The 26,896-nt window shown below is 30.7% G+C and overlaps 1 protein-coding gene across 1 annotated transcript; it reads left to right on the plus strand.

Annotated features, from left to right (window-relative positions):
- Positions 1 to 663: 663 nt before the first annotated feature.
- LOC107165151 (uncharacterized) lies at positions 664 to 25,140 on the plus strand. Its single transcript, XM_015513251.2, has 5 exons — positions 664 to 2,452; positions 10,485 to 11,112; positions 20,484 to 20,607; positions 23,064 to 23,258; positions 24,950 to 25,140. The coding sequence occupies exons 1-5, from the start codon at positions 858 to 860 to the stop codon at positions 25,024 to 25,026; spliced, it is 2,619 nt and encodes an 872-aa protein (XP_015368737.2). The 5' UTR covers positions 664 to 857; the 3' UTR covers positions 25,027 to 25,140.
- The last annotated feature ends 1,756 nt before the right edge of the window (positions 25,141 to 26,896 follow it).

Raw genomic sequence — 26,896 nt, forward strand, 5'->3', positions numbered from 1 at the left:
CATTTTATTTGTCTTGATTAAATTAATAGAATAGGTACCTATAATAAGTATATGATACATAATATATATTAATAATTATTATGTTTTTTTCCCCGGGCCCATTTACTCACTGACACCCCCGGGGTTGAGCTTTGTGAGAGCCCTGCGTAAGTTTTAAATCTCCATAATAATATTATTTTAGAATTAATTATGTACAATACAAAATAACTATTATCATTATTCTTCGATAAAATATCGTAATTTTCCAAAATTTAACTATATTAAAAAAAAAAAAATTATATACCTATAGGTATGCTATTATGTTATATATATTAAGTATAATATTAATTATAGTTTTTTGTTTTCAGTATGTATAAATTACTATTATATGAGAAACTTTGTAATATACTGTATCTTAATATTTATATAATTTATAATAGATACGTACCTGTATATTATTATTTATAAATCTGCTGCAGCAGCACAGCCCTTGTACAACTCGTGAGATGGCGGCGGCGAATTATGCGCGGGAGAAACCTGACGGCGGCGCGACAAAACTCCCAAGTTTGTGTGTTTCGTTGCGGTCGTTCCCTCCGCCCACACGGGCGGCGGCGTCAGGTTTACGACTTTCCGCCGCCCGCCGCTGCCGTTGGTCAGCACCAACGATAGTTCAGTGTGCGTGAGTACACCCCCGTGGACAACATAGGTTTGAGTGTGTTGTATCATTACTCGTGTGCGCTAGTGAGCTCACTAGTCGTGTGAACGAGTCCCAAAATCGTATTATTAATATTCGCGAGCTCGAGCCGTAAACCAATCACTATACGGGTTGCTGGTATGACGAACGTTGTAACTACTACCGCAACCGCGGTCGTTGTGAGATGAACGCCACCGGATGCCTGACGGCCCTGGGCGATGGCGGCGAGGCATTCGTCGTGATCTCGTCCGACGGCGACGACGACTACGGTGGATGCAGTCGCCGCGGACGCAATGGCCGCCGGCCCACAGAACCACGGACCACGTCTCCGCGGTGCCCGACCGGCCGGCCACCGACGCCGCCTCCACCCGTTCTTCCGATGGCCACTGCCGAAACGTACAAATTTAGACCACGCCGCAAAGACCGCGGTGCGTTCGTCGTGCTACCCGAACCACCAGTGGCGTCTACCACGGCCACATCGAACACAGCCGATGCCACAGCTCGGTCGCAAACAGTTGGCGGTACAGGTGTCAGCGGCCGCGTCAGCCCATTCCGTGGCTATGGTTTCAAAACGCCCGAGAATGGACGGTCGCGCGCGTCCAGTCCATCGACGTCCGGACGGCTAAGGCGTCAGTCGTCCGAGCCTCGAATCGTTGACAATAGTCGTGGGCCGTCAACCAACAAAACTGAGAAAAAACGGCTGTCGGCGTCCACCAAAGACTTGTCGATGGCCGGAAAATGGACGTCCGGTTCGTCTACTAAACAACCGTCGGCTGCGAGTGGTGCTACTGGTGGCCAGAAAACCTCGGTGGTTGGAAAGCCACCGACCATTCCGATGGCCAGCAGCGCGGCAGCTGTCAAATCTTCGCCGCGTAAGAAGTTGCCACCGACCCCACGCAAATCGGTGCCTCCCAAGTCACCGCTGCCCCTTAAGTCACCCAAAACGCCGAGACGGCCGAAACCGTCGACCGACGCAGTGGCAGGCCCCAAACCTACTGTCTCCGCAAAACCGACCGTCAGCCGTCCACCGGTCAGATCGTCACCACGTTTACCCAAGAAACAGTCGACGGACGCGGCCGTAGGGTCGTCCAAGACGGAAGCTCCGCCGAAAGACGCCGCCCGTCCACCGCCCGACAACGGTGTGAAGACAGTTGGAGCAACAGTCACGGTGACGGCCACAACAACGACCGCGACTACGTCGACGGAATCGGCGTCAGCAGCATTCGATTCATTGCCATCGACCACAGCACCAACGTTACTCACGTCCACTACGACGACGGTACAATCCGTTATTCCAATCACGGCGTCTACCTCGGCCACGGCCATAGCGACTACGCACGCAACCAACGCTGTCGCTTTACCCGTCGTCGATGGCGGACCGATTGTCACGGCTGTGCCTCCTCCGGCGGCTATTGCCGCAAACACCCTAGCCACTTTGTCCGTCATAGATCCATCGACCACTACTCTGAAACCGCCCCAAAGCGCGATGAGATCTCGCGATCCACCGGCCACCAACACTTCGTCAAAGCCAGCGACCACCGTTGTCGTAGTGGACGGTGGTCCAACGACAAAGGAAGCGACGACCACGCGACAGTCTGTCGCCGTCACGATGACGACCACGCCGCCACTGTCATACGAGTTACAAGAGATCGTTGTGGAACCGGAAATCGAAAACCAAAGCGGACGAACAGCCGTTCGCTTGTCTGTTAATACTGATGGCAACAAAACGTCGTCCACGGCTAGCAGCAGCAACGGTCACAAGACTGTCGCATGGGCGAGGTAAACAATAAATCTATATATACGTACAGCCAAACTTTATGCCTACATATCGCACTCATCATCGTATTCGCGATGATATTATACAATAATATTGGTAATTGGTGTTATGTACGTCCGCCATGTGTCTCATGCCCATCTCTTAGTCTACGTCTGTCTGTAGTCTGACGCTTTGGTTATATTCGCATAATATTCATATTAACTGTAATTGAATCGTTTGAAAATCTAACGCGAGTTCTCGACTAGAATCATCTGATTTTTCTGGGCTCCTGGCTGATCTGTGGTTATTATTTCAGCTTCATAAATATTAAATTTCAAATTCCAGCCGGAAGTATTTATTATTTGAAACAGCCCCGTAGACATTTTTTCCTGTAGTCGAGGTTGTATTTATACATTTTACAGATAATAGATTAACTCCGAATTGAAAACACCATAATAATTGGGAATGCTGGATATGTTTTCTTGGGGACCTCTTTTTAGCACATCAAACACTGCTTTGATTGCAGTAGGCACCTTTTATGGCAATGCTTATTTTGGCTTCAAGAGTATTTTTTACCTTAGAAATCAAATGAGTCAATAAGGTTTACAAAAATCCCAGGATAAATCACATTATATATTTATATACTACATTGTAATAAAAAAATTTTAATTTGCCTATATGTACCTATACTTTTAAATATTAATTGTTATGTTATTTATTTATGTATATTTCATATTTTTGTTATGTCATTCATAAAGGTAATAAAAACAGTACATACAATTACGATAAAAAAATAAACAAAAATGTTTTTAACAATTTTTATACTTTTCTATGTGATGAAACACGAGGGATTGTGTAATATTAATAGTTAATATATGATTTGCAATAAAATTGGTAGCATTAGAAAATATGCCCTTAAAAATTCACATAAACACATAACGATTCCACTAAATGATTTTGTTTTTGTATGTATTTGTAAAAGTATAAGAATTATGTATAAATCTGGACCAGTTTGTTTGAGTCCAACAGGCAAATTAGTCAACCACCTCGTGAATCCAATAAACGGCACCCAATGTTTATAGGTACCTATATTTTATGGGATATCCTGAGTACATCTCGTTTTTAATTTTACCCATTTATGGATCGAGTGCATCCAAAATGACTGAAAGTCTTATCGACAAATTATATTTCCTGAGTGCATCCTTGATACACAGTTATTTAGGTTAGGTATCCATTGCAAAATGCCAAAATTGAAGTACTAAATGCAAGAAAATTCGTCGACGACAGTATAAATAAATTTCAAAAAAATATAATATCAAAATGAGATTTTGTCAAAAGAATGGCATTCAAACACTAACTAAATTTTGATTATTTTTAAATACAAAAAGTAGAATGCTCACCCAAAGTTAAGAAGGTAAGCCAAAATAATAAAAAATAACATAAATAAGAATCACTAAATATTTTTGGAGTTTAAGCCAGTCCAGTTCACTTCGCGGATCTTATGATGCACATTGGAAACCTTACTCTAAAGTTTAAAATCTAAATGTACTGGGATGCACTTGGGCTAATTAAAATGTATTATCTTTTCTCTTGAAACACACTCTAGTGATTCTGGACGCATTTGAAACATAAATAAAAGCCAATTCGGAACGTATATCGAAAAAATCCCACTTTCTATACAAATTATGTGTTCCTTTAAAACTACATACTAATATATAAATGTGTTGTTTGCGTGAGTAAAACAATACCCATAGGATAAACCTTAACGATTCTAAATACAATATACATATACTCCATGTAAGTACATTAACATTGTACTGTGATTATAATCCTTTTACTTTTGTGCATATCGTTACAAGATTATACAGGCTTTTTTATATTCCATGTACTTTTATGACGACTGCACTGTTGAACTTTTTTAAGAGTTATTTTTCACAAAATTACTCCGAGTGTTCCTGCGGTGTCTTTTTTTTCGTTTCTGACCATCAGGCCACGAAGGGTGCACTTGTATTTTAATTGTCCCAATTCTTCGGTGAGATATTTTTATATAATTAGGTTAATATTAATATTTTTTTAGTTTTTAACGAGCGAAGTCGAGTCATTCAGTTAGTATTATAGGTAATATTGTAGGCACTCCAATATATAACAGTTATAATGTCTCTATACTCTTTTCGATGGTGGCGGTCGCAGAGCGGCTGGAATGGTAGGACTCGGGAGTCGGGGTGTCGAAAAAGAAAGAAAAAACTGTTTGCTCGCACGTTCGATATATATAATGGTGTGGCAGTGTCCGCGCGACGGTCTTACATTGTACCGAGTCACGCCACCAACGCTTGTATATTATATAGGTACACATACACAACATAAGTAATTGGGTCACTCCACCACAGCCGAGGGAAACGGTATGTGTATATACTTAGGCGACTACTGGCGGGTATCTCGTGCTTAAGGCCGCGCGAACATGCGATGCAGTTTCTTTCCGTGCTGGCGTGACCGCAAGGTACAAGTACCCCCCCCCCCCCCCCCCGGGGGCCAAGAGAGTTTGTGTGTGTGTGTTCTCAACCCCTGCACGTCACTACCTCGACTTTAAGTACGATATACACCCCGAAAGTCTTTCTTCCTGTGTACACCGCACCCCGACCCCGTAAATGCGTACAATAACTGGTATATATTATATATTATTATATACATATTCATCCGCCCTTTCCTTGATAATTTATCAATATTTGTACTTCCAGCGCCACCGGCAGCAGCAACCGCTCTGACCCCCCACCCACTTTCTTGAGCGAAAATAAAAAAAAAATCATAAATAATCGCCGGAGTTGACCACCTCGAAAAAACCAACGGCAGTAATAAAACAATACCTGCAGCCATTATACACGCGCTTGGTCGGACGGTGAACTTTTTTTCGGGTCAAGTCACATATATTCGCTTTTGCGTGGGTGTGCATGTGAAGGCTAAACGGTCGTTCTACGTTTCGCGTGTGTGCGTGTGTGTCTTACACAATATAATATATATATATATATATATATATATATATAGGTGTATACAGGTGTATATTAAATACCTACACAGCTGTGGATGCGCAGCGGAAATACGTCCGTCTCGTGCGGTACGCGATGATGGGTGGCGGACGACCCAGTACGGAAGCTCCGAGATTTGACGTCTATTCCATCGGCTTCCCGAATGTCAGGTGCGACTTAACGCATATGTCACGCCTCAGAACGGACAACTATGATTAAAATGTCATGAGTTATATATTATTATTATATAAAATCATGCATATTATATACCTACAAGTATATAATATATAGGTACCTACTATGTATACATTTCAGCTGCAGCTAGTGCCTGGTTTAAAGAGACCCTGTTTTCTATTTACTTTAGGGCTCTATTTAACAAAAAAGATTGGCAAAAATTAGAATTTATTTAAGATAGCTGACTACCAAATACGAGTTTAATCCATGAATCGCAACGATAGTCTCAATTAATTGTAATTTGTTGTTCTTATTTTTTTCAAATTCATTAATTTTAAATGTTTTCAAACGTTAATTGTTTTGTAACATCATGATTAATTGCAAATAATGATAAAAATTCCAGTATTTCTTGTGTTACAGAAATTGCACTCGAGTTTTATATAAATTTTATATAAAATTAACATTTATTATAAGTACTACAATAAAATTAATGAATGATATTGATTAGGTATAGATTATTTGTACCTCTATAGAGAAGTAAATAACAGCAGGGTCCTAAAAAATTGCGGTCCCTGAATTCAGCCCTAAATCAGGGCTTAGCAACAGCAAATGTTCAAAGCTTTTTCGATGTTACTTAAAAATAAAAATGTATGCAAAACCTACACTAATATAAACTTTTCTTTTAAAATAAATTCAAGATATTATCTATTATTTTGGTCAATAATTCTAAAATAAATATATGCTATAATTATTTATTGTATATGGATATAATTAGGTAAACACATAATAATATGTCTAGGTCAAACAATTTTTGTTCACTATTTTTAGAATATAAATATTATAAATATTTATAATACTTATACTTCTTATTTATAGTTAGGTATAGTCTTATACTCTTATACACTTATTTACTTCCTTAATTCTTATTTTTACGAGAATTATCAAATTTTGAGAAAAAATACAATTTTTTCTTAATGTAGGTACACAGTACACACATATTTGCATTCTATCTAAAGTTTTCTAAATCTACATTTATAACCATTTGAGAAAATGTCAAGCTTGACATCAGATATCATATTATGTTTATATTATCCAGTCTATAGTAATATTATCTATATTTTTCTTTAATGTGTTATCATATTTATTTTAATATAATATATATGATAAATTTGATATGTAATGTAGGTATATATATTATACATTACACTATTCCTATTGGTGTTTATTATGTATAATGAAAACCATTTGTTGCATCTCGTCTTAAAAATATAACGATGGCATAAAACGTCAAGTATATCCCAAATAACTTCCATATTTTACAAAACATTTTTCACTCGATAAGATTTATTAACCTCTTGGCTTTGGCTTTGTTTAAAAAAATTCAAAAGAATTCAACTTCTAAAAATAATTAGATCATAGAATTGTATGTTTACCACTTTATCAATGTCAGCCGTAAAGTGAAAATTGATATGAAATGTGAACAATTTTCTTTATACAAACATCAACAACTTTGACGTTACATATATTTATAATGTATATAGGTATGTTGCTGTGTACCTAATTCGGTACTTGTATGTACGAATCGAGCAATTTTACCCTTCTTCACATTCACGCGATACAATTGAATTCCAAGCACGCAACATGAATATTATCGCACATCTGTTATATTCGTGAATTTCATCGGCACTTGCCCATTGGACATTACAATCATGACATAATACCCATTTTGATTCAGGAATAAAGGTGCAAATGTCCTAAGAAAATTTTTTTCACGATTACAAAATATTTAAGAAAACAAATTATATTCATAATCGAATACACGACAGTATAACATCTCACGAACATAATAGACGGTTGATATGTACACGATAATAAGAAATACAATAAGTATCTTTTATAAGTGTACAATATAATCACATAATATATCATGTAAAATATAAATTTAATTAAATACATGTACCTACATTTCTAATTGGTCGATTTAAATTTGAAACAACGAGAATATTAAATGCTATTTTTTCCACCGTCAATCGATATTTTACAGATATATATCAGGCATAATACGACAAGTCAACAAATTATTAGGTAGTTTAAATACAGCATTTGCGAGGAAGGCGGTCGCTTAGTAATAACTCATAATATGTTTGTGGGTACCTATTATTATTATTTAGGTATAATTATGTGTTATCAAAAGTCTGAACACATTTTATAGATAGGTATAGAATTATAACTAGAGGGCGTGTAAAATAACGATGATTTCAAATTTGACTACCTAGTATATTGGTGTACTGTATTTTTACATTATAACATATTTAATGATTCGACAATTTTCAAGCATGCAATGAACATCATTGTTTTTACTTGAATAATGAAAATATTGATACCCAGATTAATATAAGTTAGTCCTTATATAATTTTGAAACCACATAGCCACCATGTCAAAAATTACTCGTTTGAATTTCAATTTAGTCACATCAACAAAAGTATATCAGCTTAACAGTATAAAAAAATATAGGGAGACTTTAATTTGAAAAAAGAAAGACGTTAGTAAAATGGTATAGAAAATCAAAGTATTTGAAAATACATTCTTTAGGTAGGTTTTTAACCTATAATTCAAAATTTAAAATCAGAATTCAAATAAATTTATTATTAAAAGAAAAAATGGGAGTTTGATGGATTAACTTGTACCTATATTATAATATATTATACATAGGTATATCATAAATTTATTGTGTATATACGTTAAAATATATAATATGGAACATTTAATTTCACAAATATAAGTGTGAATTAGGAGCTGATGGGGCTCAAGTTTTACTCGCGTCCTGCAGGATATAGAAGCATGAGCTCAAAACAGTCAAAACACTCTTCATAAGCAATTCTTTACGACTAGGTACTTTATATATTTGCTACATATTTTAGCCCTCATAAAATCGTACTACGTTTTTAGTGGTTTTAAATATTTACGAAATTGCAATATCAGTATAATAATTACAATTTTGTCCATACTGGCTGCTCTAGAATATCAGCCCTGTATGAATTGTTGATTAAAGTTATTATGTGCTTGATGTAATATATTTAGCGAACGTGGAAATGCAACATTTACATAATACTTAAATACTATTTAAACCATGTTTTCTTTGTCATTTTTATCATAAATATATATTCATAACATGCATTTTATTTAAGTAGATATAATACATTTTTTAACTGTGAATAATGTTTCAGTTTAGTTATTTTTCCATAATTCATTGGATATCTGTAATAGATAAAATCTGGTCACTCTTAGTAAAAATCTGCACTTTAAAAGCTTAACACTGTTCATATAACCCCATTATATTATATAAATAAATACGTAATGCATTACATTTTTCATTCATGCTTATATTATGTACTAGTATATTATGATATATGTAATATGTATATAGTCCCGAACTTTGTAAAAAATGAAACTATTTTCACAAAGTCATTAAAAATAGAATGCCGGGATGTTTTAACTTACAATGATATAGTTTTAATGGTTTTTAAAAATATGTATAATTATTACAGCGGCGTAGCCAGGATTTTTTACGGAGGGGGGGGGGGGGGGGGGGGGGGTTATCTGATCAATTTTTTACACAGCGGTGCATTAAATACCTACTAGCACGGCCGAAGCTATAGAACACTAACAAAATAAAGATGACAATTTAAAATTAGTAAAATACAATTTAAGACTTTTTGATTAAATATTTGTAGACCATTACAATAATTTTTAAATTTTATTAACATTTCGGGAGGGGGTGGCTGCAGCCCCCTCAGCCCTCCCCCTGGCTACGCCACTGAATTATTATAATCCTATTGGCTATTGCCTTGTTTTTTTAGCACCTGCAGGTTGAGACCAGTAATTTTACAATTTTTATGTACTTAGATATGTATTACTTTTTGTCTGTTATATATACATCATTTGAAATTTATATCCTATTATAACTTGAAAAATAATAAATAAATACTACTTATTCTAAATGTCTGTTTAATAAATGCGACAATTGCTACAGTATGCTCATTATAGATACGGCGTGTTATTTTATTTATTCTGCGTGTTATTTTATTTATTCTACGTCCTGAATTTTCTTATAGACGTGTGATCTAACTGTTAGGTATTGAATCTTTGAATAATTTAGCATATACATATATAAATACAACCACCGCATGAACTCCTAAATCTTATCTTATTCTAATGATCGTATCTCTATACACATAATATTTTAACAACATTTGAGGGAGATGGTCGATTTTATTTTCGGTCCATTAGCAAATTGACGTTTACTTTATGTATCCATGCAACATATATACTAACTATATATTTATAGCTCAAAATGTTCAAATCACCCGTTTCCAAATGAAAGCGAGTAAACTTTGCGTGATGTTGGGGGGTCGGTAATAGCCGCAAAGAGTCGCTCGTAATAGGTACTATAATTATTATAGTGTATGGGTACCTAATATGTGTACAGTCATGCTATGGATAATATATCACTATATTAGATTGGTAGGCCATTATATGAATGACGGGCGTTTACCAATCGTTTGCGTGGATTAAAAAAAAAAACCCGATTTAAAAAAGACCTCGTGTTGCATGAAGCAGCCAGTAGGTAGTAGATACCCACATATCTATACATAATAGGTGTAATAGGTGTACATAATGGATGAATTTTTTTATCGTGAAAAAAAAAACCCCCAAAAGTAATAAATCGAACACAATTTATATTTTTATGGCCACTAATAATGAAAATATTATATTTCTTATCAACGAACCGCTATGGTATATTGGTATACGTTTATATATATATATATTATGATGAATTTGTTCGTTTTTTCGGTGCAGGCCATCCGAAAAGACTATCGTGCCGGCGGAAGTCCCGCGGTCGACCGAATCGGTCACCAAAGATCCGGCCTACAAAAGGTATGCGCGGAAGCTATGCGGTGGAGGCAGCGAAAGCGGTCGCGGTGGACATCGACCGTCCACTGCCGCAGATGGCCGTGTGTTGAAGTGCTGGGCGGCGGTGTGGAAAAGGCGGCCGCGGCCGTGCGGAAAATGCTGTGGCCAAAAGCGAACAGCCGCCGTGACGGCGTCCACTGCAGAGGCCGCGTCCGGCGGCCGACGACGTCCACAATGGTGGCGGCGGTGCAGTGACAAGTTGTGCTGTTGCCGCGGCCAGCGGGCGGCGGCGAACAAGAGGAAACTTGCTACGGTAGCATCGTCATCGGACCATTCGGTCGGGGCGCTCGGCATCGCTCCGCCGACCATGGCTACCGACACGTTCTGCGGCAAGTTGAAAAGGCGGTCGCGTCGCTGCTGCTGCTGCTGTGGTTGGTGTTGCGGCTGGTGTACCGTCCCAAAGTTCTTCAAGCGGATCTGCTGCTGCTGTTGCCGCGGCAAATCAGTGACGCCGAAGAGCAAGTCAGCCGATTCGCAAAAGCGGTCACTGTTTAAGTGTACCGGTTGCTGTACGGTAAGCGCACGTCGTTCTATAATATTTTTATTTCCGTATTCTTGTTGAAACACTGTATATATCAGCGTCGGTTCGCTGTACGTCGTATCCGGTCCAATTTCACCATAGAGCAATGGGTTTCATGCAACCGTCGGCGGCGGCCACATAAGGATAAAGCCTTAGGGCCAGTTGTACCGTCTACGGTTAAACTTCGATTATGATGCTTAATCAGCTGATAACAGATATTTAACCGGGCAAATTCGGCCGATTAAACTCCAGTAAATTTTAATCGGAGATGGTACAACTGGCCCTTATATAAATATTATCATATCGACAAATATATAAAATAACTAATAATTTAGATTATAAATAATAAAAGATAATAAATTATATTATACATATCTACATAGGCGTATAATGGGTGAAGGCCAAGGGGGCTATAAGCTCCCCATAATTATGTCCATGTATATGAGATCTGAAACATTTTTTATTTTATATTAAGGCTATAGCCCCCCCCCCCTCATAGAAATTCATCACGCTATGCCTATGCATATTTACATTCGTCATTATGCATATCAATTAAACTCGCCTATAATCTGTATAAAACGAGTATTGAGAAAACGCAGCCTAAAAATGACCATGCAATTTGTATTTTATGTCTATCCACATTGGCCACAGTCAATTTACATTAAGAGCCTATAAAATGACATTGAAAATTTGAAATATGATGTAAATGAACACATAGGTAAACGTATGACGTAATTATAGATTTTAAGCCCAGCCACGGAAAAAACGCGATAGGTAAAACAAATAATATAGCTTGATTGTACAATATTGAGAGTTTATAACAAATTGACAAAACGGGTACCAAATGACCCTAATGTCTCATACTTTGAGCTATTTTAGTATTTTTTTTTACTACAGGCACTCATGGGTTAATCAATTTTCTAAAATATTTTAAAAATATGTAGAATTTGTCTACCTTTATTCAGAACACAAGCTTCGCCTCTAAATATAACTAATATCCCTCGTTTAATACTGATCAACAGCCAATTCCGTCCTCACCACTGTTAGATATTGAACATCAGAACATACATTAATTAATTAATAATAGTTTGTAATACCTATCTACGTTATACATAAGTGTTTTATTAATTATAACCAATAACCAATAAGTTACACATCAATTATTATAAGCATCGGCAAGTTCTCAAGGGGATATTTTTCTGGGTACCCACCTACCCATGTTTTACGGCAGTTCAATTGAACTACCTAAGGTACCTGTTCGGCGCCACTGGGTAAACGTGTTGATACGACACTTTAGAGAAGAATAGTAGTGCTATGTAGAAAAAATATAGTTATCGGATCCTCAATTTTAGATTCTAAACGAAGTGATGAATGTATTGATTTTACAATGATGTGTGTGTGTATTTTTTTTTTTTGTGACTGTGTACAGCATAACTAGTCGAAATAATGCTTCGATTTCAAACTTTGGGGGTGCTTTCCGATGTAAAATTGAAGATCCTTGGTGCATTATTAAGGTCAAAAGTAAACATTTTCCAACAGTTTTCAAAAAAATCGAGAAAAACAAAAATAAAAATGATAGAAAAACGAGAATTTTTACGCAAAACCAGTTTTCGACCAAATCGATATTTTTATTAGATTCTGAGCGGAGCGATGAATGTATTGATTTTACCATGATGTGTGTATTTTTTTTTTTTTTTTTTTTTGTGTCTGTCATCACGTTTTGGGGCAGTAAAAGTGCTTTGATTTTTGACTTCAGTACCTTATTGGATCAGAAAGTGAATCTAGTTGATACTTTGGGGGATCAAAAGTAAAAAATTATAATACTTAATACTTTTCTAAATAATTGAGAAAAACAAACTAAAAATTAAGGGGGAAACGGGAAATTTTACGCACACTCATTTTTCGACAAAATCGATTTTGGTTTTTGATGTAACTTTAAAACAAATGATCATAGATACATGAAATTTTCACCTAATGTTTATATAAGTATATTCTATCCACCATGCAATTTTCAAAAAATTTCGACTTAATTTGAACTATTCATAAGCATTTCAAATATTCGAACATTATTAGTTTTTTTTAAATTAATATCGATTAAAATTTATTTGTTAGGCAGAAAAGCTTGAAAATTTAATACAAGGCTCTTAACATATTGTTACAATAGCAGTTGAAAAATAAAAGAAATTCAAAGTCACAATTTTTTTTTATAAGCATTCAAAGTTTGAATTTTGACAAAATACGTAAAAATCACGAAAATTCACAAATTATTTTAAGCTAGAAATTCATAAAAAATTTTCTTTTTAAATCTAAGATTTAAAAATTTAATACAAGATTCCTTACAAGTTTTTCAATCTTTATCACAAATAAAAATTCCACCTGAAATTCAAATTAAATTTTTATGAGCATTTGAAATTTAAATTTTTACAACATTGGATTTTCACTTTTAGCGATTTCCTTATTTTGGTGTAACTCTAAAACAAATTACCACAGATACTTGAAATTTTGACTAAATGTTTATATAGGCATGTTATATATTTGATAAAATTTTCAAAATATTTAGATTTGTTTTGAGCTGTTTACTGACATTTTAATTTTTCAACTTTATTACTTTTTTTTTCTATAAATATCGATAAAAATTTATTTGTTCGGTAGAAAAGCTTGAAAATTTAATACAAGGCTTCTAACACATTATAACAATAGAAGTTAAAAAATATTAAAAATTCGTAGGCACAATTTTTTTTATAAGCATTTAAAGTTCAAATTTTGACTAAATACTTAAAAATTACGGCAATGTTCAAATTATCTTAGATAGAAATTCATAAAAGTTTTCCTTTTTAATTCTAAGATTTGAAAGTTTAATACAAGGCTCCTAACATATTTTTACAATAGAAGTTGAAAAATAAAAGAAATACATAGTCACAATTTTTTTTTATAAGCATTCAAAGTTTGAATTTTTACAACATATTAAGTAAAAATCACGAAAATTCGTAAATTATTTTATGCTAGAAATTCATAAAAAATTTTCCTTTTATATCTAAGATTTGAAAATTTAATACAAGGCTCCTAAAATATTTTTACTCTAGCATTTGAATAATAAAAAAAATATATAGTCACACATTTTTTTTATAAGCATTTACAGTTCAAATTTTGACTAAATACATAAAAATTACGGCAATGTTCAAATTATCTTAGATCGAAATTCATAAAAGTTTTTCTTTTTAATTCTAAGATTTGAGAATTTAATACAAGGCTCATAATATATTTTTACAATAGTAGTTGAAAAATAAAAGAAATGTATAGCCACTTTTTTTTTTTTACAAGCATTTAAATTTAAATTTTGACAACATACGTAAAAATCACGAAAATTCGTAAATTATTTTATTCTAGAAATTCATAAAAAATTTTCCTTTTATACCTAAGATTTGAAAATTTAATACAAGATTCCTTACAAATTTGTCAATCTTTATCACAAAAAAAATGTCCACCGGAAATTCAAATTAAATTTTTATTAGCATTTGAATTTCAAATATTGACAAAAATTCGTCAAAACCATGAATATTTGCAAATTATTTTGTAGTTCAAAATTTATAATATTGTTTGTATTTATATCTAAGGTTATAAAATTTAACACCAATTTTTCCATAAGTGTTGCTTCAAATAGCTATAGAGAAAATTTGAAGCATCATTATAGGGAAAATGTTTTGAGCGTTTGAGTTTTAAATTTTTATGAAATCGCGTAATGATAACGATTTATCCTCAAACCAGGTATTTGTATATCTATGATAATATAAGGTATTATGAATTATGATAACTACATGATAACTACACTAATTGATTAATCGTGCCTTATGCAAAATGCGTCTCAATTGAAAAATAAAATATTTGTTTAAAAATAGAATATATGACAATATTTAAATATAATATATCCTAGACTGACAAATCATCTCCGTTCAGAATCGTTTTTCGTATACAATGATACCTATCATTGCATTCAAATTTAATCCCATTCACTACAGAAACCTATTGTACAGCAGAGCGATATCCACGACTTACCCGCCTTTTTTTTTTTTTAAGTCGTTACGGTTACCGAGTTTCATGGTTAGCTTTTCGGATTATGCATATTTCTATATTGCATTATAGTTCCATAAAAATTAGCAGCATGAAATTGGAACTATAAAACTATGTTCACTAAAAGTTCTCAATGTTGAAAATCTGTTAGACGGAGACAATGCGGCCATAAGGGTGTGAGTGTGTGACATCTTCTTAAAACGTATTTACCAAAACAGATATATATTTTATAATTATTGATTTAAAACTAGTAATTACAATAATACGAAGATTGAATTGGTTCCCCCCTCGCCTAAGCAAAAAGGATTCCTGTTCATACTTGACACTTAATCCATGGGCCATAAAATTCAAATTTCCAATATCAACTATTTGTGATATTTATTTTTACAAATAATTAAGGATAAAAAACATAAAAGATACCAATTTCATTTTATTTTTTTCTCAATTTTTCTATAACTACCTAAATATAAGTTTGACGGTGAACTTGTTATTTTGTTTTTCAAATGGAAACTTTTAATTTTTAAGTTTAATGTTAAAGTTTAGACTATCACTGTAGATACTAGTTGTACTATTCTTAATATAAAAATAATTACGCATATAATGTTTAGTAGATACCATCGTAGAACTATAATATGCACAATACGTACATGAAACTTATTTCTATTACGTTCTAATTTAATGAAGTGATTATTCAAATAACAAAAGTTTTTAAAGCATAAATACATTATTATATTTTTACTATTTAAAAGACCTTTTTTCATGTAAGTGTCTATTTTTTTATGACTTTAGCGCAAGTATGGCAGTTGATGACATAATAAAGTACTAAAGTACTAATAAAGATGTTTTCTTCATTTATTTTTCCGTTTCCAGAACAAATGTGATTTTAAAACACGAACAGCTTACTTATTTCCTTTAATACATCAATCCAAACTTAAACTTCTATTTACCGTAGAAAAGTGTGAAATATGTGAATAGATTCTAAGTATAAGTAGACAAAAGTTTAAAATCAATATGAATATTTTGAAAATATTAATGTAGGTATTTAAGATAGGTACATCAATACATAGGTACCTACATAAAAGGTTCAAGTCTCCACTATATAATAATATATTTGTATTACCTACAGCAAAACAACTAATTATTCTTCATTTATGATCTAATTTTGTTAACTTTTTAACTTTAAGCGCTGATAAAAAAAAAATATCATGCCCATTAATTTTAAAATATATATTTATACTTCTAAAAGTAAAATTTGTACGGAATATTGTATTAAATTTTAAAACCTTTTTACTGAGCCTTATTATGTTTATCAACACTTAAAAATTAAAATGTATTAATTAATTGAAATGTATAATATAATCATTATATTATATATTATATTATAATGTATAGCCTGAATTGAGTGTAAATATTGTTTTAAAATTTTATCGACTAGATAAAGAACACGATAATTTAATCATAATTGAAATATTTTAAGATTCTACGACTAATACTTTATGAATTACAACAAATAATCTAAAACCGATTGATGAGGAATTGTTATTTTACCACATGCATATCCAGTTTCATCAAAATTTAAACTTCAGACGCTTATACTAAATATTTTTTGAATTGCACTAAACTTTATTTATAAATTCTACTAAGAAAAACTTATGTATGCATATGGAACCTTGTATTAATTTTAAAAACTTAAAATATGAATATTAAAAAAATACATGAATTTTTAAATTCGCTCAGATAATTGGGTTACATTTTTTTTCGATTGTTTTGATTAGTATTGAGAACTTTTAAACTCCTAGCATCAACTATATATTCAATTTTCTACCGGAAACTATTACCGAAGTAAAAAAATCTAAACATTTTTACTACCTAATTTCTTAAAGTAATGATAAACATAAAAATAAAAACAGATCAATTATGTTGTAAATCAATTCATTCGTCGCTCATAATCCAAAATAAATTTGTGTTTGGACTTAAAATAAATGTTATATTATTAAATATTATGTTATTTAATATATTTGTGTTAGTATAGGATTTCAATATTTTAGTCTGCGTTTATGCGTACATAAATATTATCGTTAGCGACGCCAAAACTTTATTTTAACGATGTAACATGACCATATTATATTATATTGTGTTCGCATCACAGCTAGGTAATTTAACAAAAGCGGTTAAGATATTCGATATAGTTAAATATTGTTAATCGTGGTTAATTGAATAGAAGTTAAGTGATTCATATGACAAGTGGTCGAATATTATATTTCTATAAGCTGTCGGTATTTTGTCACATTATAGTTTTATGTTACTTCAGCACCACAGAGTTTCTGATGATTGTTAGTTCCAGCTAATACACCCGTCGATACGCACCTCTATATTATACATGAAATTCATTGGTAAGTAGGTACGAGTTCAAAAACTGTTTGAAATTACTTTCGACTCTTTTCAATATGTCCAAAAGTAAATATCTGGCGTCTTGTCAAAAAAGACGTATAGTTACAAAAGTTCGTGCGAATGCGTTTAAAACCAGCGGTACAATAATTGTCTGTAAGCTAAGTGAGGTAAATAGATTTCGATCATAAATATGAATAATTATTGTTATTAATTAATAAATTTAAAAAAAAAAAAAAAAAAAAAACTATGTAATGTCTTCCTAACGAAAAGTGTATATTTTTAGAGCATTATTATATACCTATGTGCTTTTTTTTTATAACTACACAAACTGACAACTGCAAGTACCTAGGTACTTTATATAAACTTTTTTGAAATTCCACGATTATATTTTTAATTTCTCCTATATTATTTTGTATAACTTTTAACTGTTTATCACTTATTGGCTTATTTTATAATAATAATAATGATCATCCAAAATATAATTTATGATATCCGTTTTATACATATATAAATAAGTTATTATAAATATTAAAAAAAGTTAATGGGGATCCTGATCCACCCCCTCCCTTCACCACTCAATACTTATTTGACCATCACAATATTAGACTATAGTATATTATACATTTATATTTTATTTACAAATATAATTACTAAAAATAATTATTAAGTAAATAATTAAGTAATCATAGAAATTGTCATCAATGAGTGGCTCCTTTTATCAAATTATTTTGTTGTGAATGTACTCTTAGCACATATTCTTATTGTATTAATGATACAGATTGTATATTAGGTACTTGTAAAAATAAAAAATAAATATTTTATATACTATTGGCATGCCTAGAGGATATAAGAAATTTGGTATTTGATAACCATACATAATTGGACCAATATAGTGTATATAGGTATAATAATAATAATACATTTAAGCATTCGTATATGCATAATTTCTATAAGTTTATGTTGATTCATTATAATACATCGATTTGCATGCAACGCGATTTAGTATACCCCCCCCCCCTTAAATGGCTAAATGCGCCACTATATATGAAGATACGCAAGTTTTCAAATGTTACAATTCCCGTTTAATACACATCATGACTATGTCTACCAATACGGCAGCATGTTATACATTGTACATAATATGTAATTATATTCCAACGTTGTATGATAATACCATAATGGTATGCTGTTATAGTATATTTTTTTATAAAGTAATCCTGTAATCGTATTTATATTATACAGTGTATACACACTATTTATAGCTAAATAGTAATAACAATATAATATTGTTTACCATAATAATGAAAAATCCTATAAACGATTGAATGATTAATAATACAAACCCATAAAGGTCACTGTAAAATTATGCATGTTTTGATTTTGAAACAACATTGATTTAGGTATAGCCTTTCAAATTTTTAACATTGTAGAATATAATGAATATATAAATATCTTATAAATGTATAGGAATGTGTTTATAACAAATAGGTATCATAAAATATGATTAATTTATTGAATAAACTCTCTCGATTGGGTGATTTCTAGGAAATTTAACCTTCTTAGACACGCATTAAAATAAATGTCGAAAGGACGTCGACCCGTTGTTTATAATATAATTATTAACCCAACACCCACAAACTTTATATGGGTTATACTACTACTACACAAGCTATAACTCATTAGTTAGACATTAGCTCTGCTATTAAAACTGACATAATATCAAATATCATAATGTTTGGGTCTTGGGTAGGTACTTACCCACAACCTTTTATAAAACCACAATAATGTAAATCTACTATACGTATAGGACATTCAAAGTCTGATTGACGCACCATTTAAAACACATTAAATCAATATGAACACTTATTACATATTATACTGATATACACACGACTATATTTCTATAACTATAATATAATTAAATTATTATTTATTCGTGTTAAATTAATTCTTGACTTGGTATCAACTACCAAGTAGGTATCAATATCGATTCTGCAAAGCTTATAGGCATTATATAAGTGTGTGTGTGTGTGTGTTTATGAGTTAGGTACCAATTATTATTATTTATAAATTATAAAATGTATAATCACTATATAGTATACATATATTATTAATAACATGTAGGTATAAATGGTATAATCAAAAGTATAATAGTAGGTATATATTATAAACATTAAACTGCATTTTGTTTAAAAAAATCAATTATTTTTAGCTGATTTTCATTGATTATTGCCTTTAGAATGTTTTGTGACGATTTACTTTACATTAATTATCAATTATTACACTACCTATTAACTTAGTTTGGCATAATTTCCTTTCATGTTCAGATTGTGTTGGTAAACTACAACACTTGGAATAATGGTGTAGTTACAATACGTTTTAATTTATTATTTATTTTATTTTAATTTATGTAAAAGACTAGGTAGGTACGTGCTTATAAAATGTGCAATAATTATATTTTACTTTTTAAATTCATAAAAATATTAACTTATTTATTCATAGTTCACATAGTTGACATGCACTAAACAATAATGTATAGTATTTATTCCGCATAAAATATGAATTAAATTATTTTTAAACATAATAAAAGTATTTATACGTATATACTTATCACTACTTCAGACATGTAGGCGATTTTTCATGATCATTTTTAACTTGATAAAAATGTGACAGCTTACTTCTAGAACTTATGTGAAGTTCAATGAATCTCAGCACATCTGCTACGACGCTACGTTTTAATTAAGACGTTTAACCTAGTTTATTTTACTTTATTTTCTTATTAAGTAAATGTACACTTTGCGTGTGTTGAAGGCTTCACTTTTTTTTACTTTCCTTGTAAACCTTATACGTAATCACTGAACACTGTACAGGTATCTAATATATATTATATTTGTTTTTTTCACCAGAATATACCTAAATTGGATGCAGTTTTTGTCGATCATTCGTCCGTTATGAAAGGTGCTATACCAGTACTACCAGTAACACTGGCATGGTTGTGTTTAGTGTTCAACGTCATTATTCCGGGAGCAGGTAACATTTACTTCAATGTATAATGTATCGAAAAGTTTCTGGTCGATATAATTAAATTAACTAAAGATTACCTGGACCAGAGTGATGATGCTTAAATAGTTGCAGAAGATAAAAATAATTAGAGATGGTATCTCTATAATATGTAGAACATTTGAGATAGGTACACTTTTGTAGGTTACCTCAAATACAGTGTGTTAATAAAATAAAATTGTGCGCATGTGCATTTTCACATCCTGATATTTTTTGTTGGAAGTACACACTAATCATCTGTTTAAATATAATGACATAATGTACATATTATATTGTGTTCGGTGAGGACATTTATGATGGAGGGTACAGAGGGCGGTACAAGAGACCCATGCACCCTCTTACATTGGTACAATGGTACTGACTACTGTTAGTAGTATTAAACTATCAACGTACGTATTTTATTGAACACAATTATAGTTGTTTAGACTATAATATATGTGTTTAAAAAGTATAACTTAAGGTATGAACAGAAACATTTTTTTGAATTCTCAACTTACTAAAAGTAATATTTGAATATTTTCGTGATTTTGATGACTTTTGTCATAATCATAAATTTAAATACTTAAAAAATATTTATTAACATTGTAGCTCTATTGTATTTTAAATAATTTTTAGTTGGTATACGAAAAAAAATATAAAATAAAAAATATCAATAATAATCATAAATCATGATATTTTAAAAATTATACTATTCAGTATTCACATAAAATGCTAATACAATTTTTTTGTGGAACATTTTAAGTATGTATGGTAGTTTTTCCTTTTTAAGAAGTTGATATGTTGTCTAGTTATGGGTAAAATTACAGTTTTTACTATTTAATTTTCATGTTAACAGTAGAGTAAGAAAAATACTTTTAATGTTTATAATTTTATGAATATACTTGTAGGTATTATGTTATTATAAAAAACATTAATATATTATTATTAAAAAAGTGAATATTTTTAAACAATCATAATGAGTATACATATATACCTATTAGGTATTATGTTTTATATTGTGCCCCCATCCTATTATTTTTTTTCCGATACACCCATTGTTGAGATAGAATGCCTACAAAAATAATAGATGAGTATCTAATACAGACATACAGTAATACCACATGCAATAGGTTCATATTTATATAAAAATTCAAATTTATTGTAATTTTTTTATTATTAAGAACACATATATAATGAATAGAACAGCTAAATTGAAACTTATATACTAATCTTCATTAAATGATTATATAATATATTTTTGTAAGCAAAACTAAATTTTATAACTATCAAATAGGTGTTATATTAGTTTTTTCAATGATCAAGTCAACTGTTTACTTAAATAATAGTTTTATGTTTATAAGTCAGTATTATAATTATTGTAATGGAATGGACTTAAGACTAGCATAAACTATCTAGGTATTTTATTTACTATATAAATTATTTTACACACATAGGCCTTAATATACTCATAGATTGAACATAGTGTAGTAGTAGTCATACATATTGATGATAATATGCTGCGTCCCACACAAATACCGAAGCACACAGCATATACGCAACAACGACATATTCATAATATGTATAATAAACATCTACTTTTATCATTATTTCTATTAACTAATGTTAACAATAATTTTAAAGTAATGCTTTCCACCATTCTATCCTACCAATCCAGTATGTTTTTTCTGTTATTTAATATTATAAGCATTAAGCTGTATAAGGTCTATGCTAACAGCTTACAAATAATAATATCAAGTAGGTATAAAAAGTTTAAAAAAAAATTTGAGTTAATTATAATCACACATAATAATATACATTTTTGAAGATAAAATAATAAAATAAGTGATTTATGATTATTGTTTATGTTTACAAAACAGTAATAAAATATTGGAATATAATATTAGAATATTCTTTAAAATTACGTCACACTATAATACAGAGTTTATAATATATATAAACAATCTAAGCTATAAATTATTTATTTTACACATATCAAGTTATTGATAGTCATTGAATTCCTTATTTTTAATAGGTATCGGACATTTAATCAACTCTATAGAAAATACTTAAATACAAATAGGAAAACATCTAAAATGTACCAATAATTAATTAAATTTAAAGTTCAAATTTCATTCATTTATGAAATACTTTTTTATTTTATGTAGGTATAGGATAACAATTTAGTTTTATAATTTTATAAAATAATTATTTCCCGTAAAATGTATGGATAATATTTTATCCATAGAATATGAAGCCAACTTAGTTAATAGATTATAGCAGCTAATAGGTTTTCTATTGACCATTTTCAATAAATAAAGAAGAAAAAAAACATTACACATTAATTTCATCACACGACTACTTAAAATTTCTACATTTTAAACATATTTACTTTTTATTTCTACACAAACTATTATGAATTTAATAAATATTATTTCTATTATATATAGGCACGTTCTCCAGCGGAATGTTGTGCTTATGCATTGGTAAGCCAAGATTCACGGTCAACGACACCTTTCAATCCAGGGTAGGCGCATTTTGCGTGAACTTCGTCGTAGCCGCTGCTCAGCTGTTCACGGTGCTTTTTTGTTTAGTCGGCTGGGGATGGAGCATATGGTGGGGTGTGATAATGCTCAAGATGGCGAGTAAGTCGAGTCTTCTGCAGAACGTACTTCTCTATAAACAATTGAATATATTTTATTAGTAGATACTAGAAAGATTCTAGGTTAGTAATATTAGTAATTTATTTAGTACTATACAATGTGGATTCCACCAAGTTTGCTCTCACTTTTTAGATTTTTTCACTCATATTTTTAAAATTTTACTTAACAAATTACTTCTGTTTAAAAGCGCACATATTTTTACATAACAACCTGTATAAACCCGAGTTTTGTGTAATTTAATGATTTGTAGTAGATATATAGGTAGGTACAATTTGTATAATACGAGTATAAAGACCAAACAGTTGAGTTCGGAAATTTTTTTTTATTAATTGATCATTATTTGTAAATCTAATTTTTTCATATCTTGAGTTAATTATTATTATTTTTATAAGCTATTATTAGTTATTGTTTGTTGTTACCCTGATCAAGAGAAATACATAAATATTCACCGTAATCGTTGACACGCACCTCACTTGGAAATTGTCGGTGGTAAATCATTAATTTGAAACCTTTCACTATATGGGTAATTTTTAACTGCCTATAATTTGATATAAATGTATTGCAATTTTGAAAATTTCTAATTTTAATCACAAATATTAATGGATAAAGTATGGTACACTGGTGTTTGGTATACATGTCTAATTCGTAATAAACATGAATATAGTTAGCGGGAAAAACTAAGTTTAGTAACCTCTAGTTTAAAAGTGTAACTATTGATTTTCTATAAACCTTGTAGCAATTACTATTTTACATTTTTTACACAAAAATAATATTTCCAAGCGTACGTATAGGTATAATTTCATTGATTTAGTCAATCAACATAAGTCAATTCAGTAGTTTTAATAATAGTAGTACAAATTATTCATTTATGAAAATTATTTAGAAAATTATATAAAAGGTTCCTTGTATTGTTAACTTTTTACCTTAGGGCAAAAATAAAAACGACTTGATGGTACTTTATACCACTTGATGGTATTATACATTAAAATAGATGGTATATAATTTTTGATCTTATTCTAAAATTACCAATGTATTATGTATACAATATTAGTAAATAATAAAACATTGAACCTAACTAATAAATAAGTTAGTCACATTTATAAAGCTAGCTATACCTATCTAAATTAAAACAGTTTATTTTATGTTATCTATTATCCAAAAATATACAATGTAATATCAGTGGCAGGTATTAATAATTCAACACTAACATCATTATTTCTAAAAAAAATGTTCTACATTAGAATTTCAAATAAAATGAAAATTACATCTATTTCAATAGTTCATGAATAATTCAACAGTGCATATTTACAATTCTACAGCATTATATTATAAATGAACGATGGAACCCTGAAGGAGATGAACGATTTAAAGATACAATTTTTAAGTTATGAAATATTCAATTTAGGTACCTACTTAAATCTTAACTACAAAATGTTCGCTCAGTACCAGTATAATACTCATTTAAATGTATAGTACCTATATAAGTACAACTAAAAGTATTAAATACCAACTTATCTGTTTCTATACGTTAGCAATAAATGTTATAAATCTGCAATTGATTGTAACACGGGTTTCGGGTACACCTGCAGAAGTATATAATAAAAATAATACCTATATTATACGAATTGTATACCTGCAAGCACTAAACTCGTATCTTACGATATTGTTCGCAGAAAAATATCAGAAAATCAAAATAATCGATCAACCCGATGAAGCGCCAGTTGCCGTCGACCACAACCACCAGATCTGAATATCTAATACAATCGTTTAATTGTTTGGATCTTATTGATATATTGTAGTATAATTTACTATTACCTATATTATACGAAATTTTTGAGTTAAATAGATAACAATTATCGGATTATGATATTGTATATAAATATAATGTAATAAATCGGAGGTACAATATCATACATCCAGAATACCTATGTATTAAAAATAATTCATAGAGAAATAGTGATTTATAATAATAACATAGTATTTTGAACATTTTTGACCACCGATAACATTATATTAATTAGGTGCCTAGGTATGAAATATATATCATAATATGTAAGTTTAAGTGTATTTAAATATGTATTTGCAGATTTTTCGCACAATTCTCAGCGATTTCAAACGTAACAAATTCACAATACCTAATTGAATAGTCTGTAGGTTGTACCTACTAGGTACCGTCTGCGTTTTACGGAGACATAAATCGGTGGGCAACGACATGATTTACAAACCTATTCTACCTATACAATGCGCAATTTGAAATTAATCAAAAATATTGTCTATATATCACACAATATATAAATTGATTAATAAGTCTATGATTGTGTGTAAGCCGTAAGAGTGATGATCAAAAATTATGAAGAGAGATAATAGGTTCCAGTACTTAAAATATTACACTTACAAAAAAAGTTCTACAAAATATAACAGTTAACATAAAATGATTGCCTAATGATAACAATTGTTAAAACAATATATATAATATTATCTTTATATGTATAAATATCCTGTTAAAATAGTTGATCGCGCTAATCTCTGAAACCACTTAAGTAAACGATTTTAATGAAATGTTGTACATGTCTTTTGCAAGGCCCTACTTGTTAGATAGAATAGTTATCTAGATATGTGGCTTGCGAATTTAAGAAAGGATTTTGAGATAAGTGACAGTTTATTGTGATACTCAATTGGCATTTTACGAGTTTATCCATCAAAAACTATTACCAATCAGTTTTCCACTTAATTCATTTGTTACCTATTTGACAAATCTGCTATCATTTTTAGATTATAGTCCTGTTTAATTAAAATTGTATCACTATATGAACATGTTTAAATAAACATCGAACAATCTACAAACTATGAGTGAGTGATTCGCGCTATCAAATAATTGTTTATAACATATATATACGACTAACATTGTACTACCAACTAAATAACTCTAGCACCGTCCATCATACTATTTATTATATACTTTTAATAATTATTTAATTAATAATTAATATTGCTGGGCTAAATTCAATATTTTGACATTCTAACTTAGTATAGTCATTCGACATTCCTAATCCTTTGTGGATGTCTACTCCATACAATGTCTTTCATGGGTTTGCTGGTTAAAAGTGACGGCTGTTGAGGACTGTGATATAGAATATAAATTTATATATTATATTTATATACAAGTATACAACTCTAAAGAATTGTATAAAAATTATATATTGTGACATTTAAGTAACATCATCGATCAATCGTGATGGGTAATCATAATTAAAGTTTTTTACAATTTAGCTTGTTTTTTTTTTGCATACCTACCGATTATAGTCATAAATAGTACATAAGTACCTACTTAATTTTTGATGTTTAAATATATATCTACTACTAATTTTGTTAAATATAACTATTTTGGAAAGTATTTAATATAATAAAACTGTATTACATTAATTGTACAATTACCTTCTACAGTTTTAAACCATACCTAATAAAACATTAAGTATATATTATATTATATTATCTTATTATTTTGTTTAATATAATACTAATAATATATAATTTTATTATTTCCCAACTAAAATGTTTACAATGAAGATAAATAACTTAATATTATAAGTATGTGCCTGTTTATATTAATTAATAAAAAT

The sequence above is a fragment of the Diuraphis noxia genome, unplaced genomic scaffold, assembly GCF_037042655.1.
Source record: "Diuraphis noxia isolate RWA-SAM2 unplaced genomic scaffold, SU_Dnox_SAM2 contig0001, whole genome shotgun sequence".
Lineage (NCBI taxonomy): Eukaryota > Metazoa > Arthropoda > Insecta > Hemiptera > Aphididae > Diuraphis > Diuraphis noxia.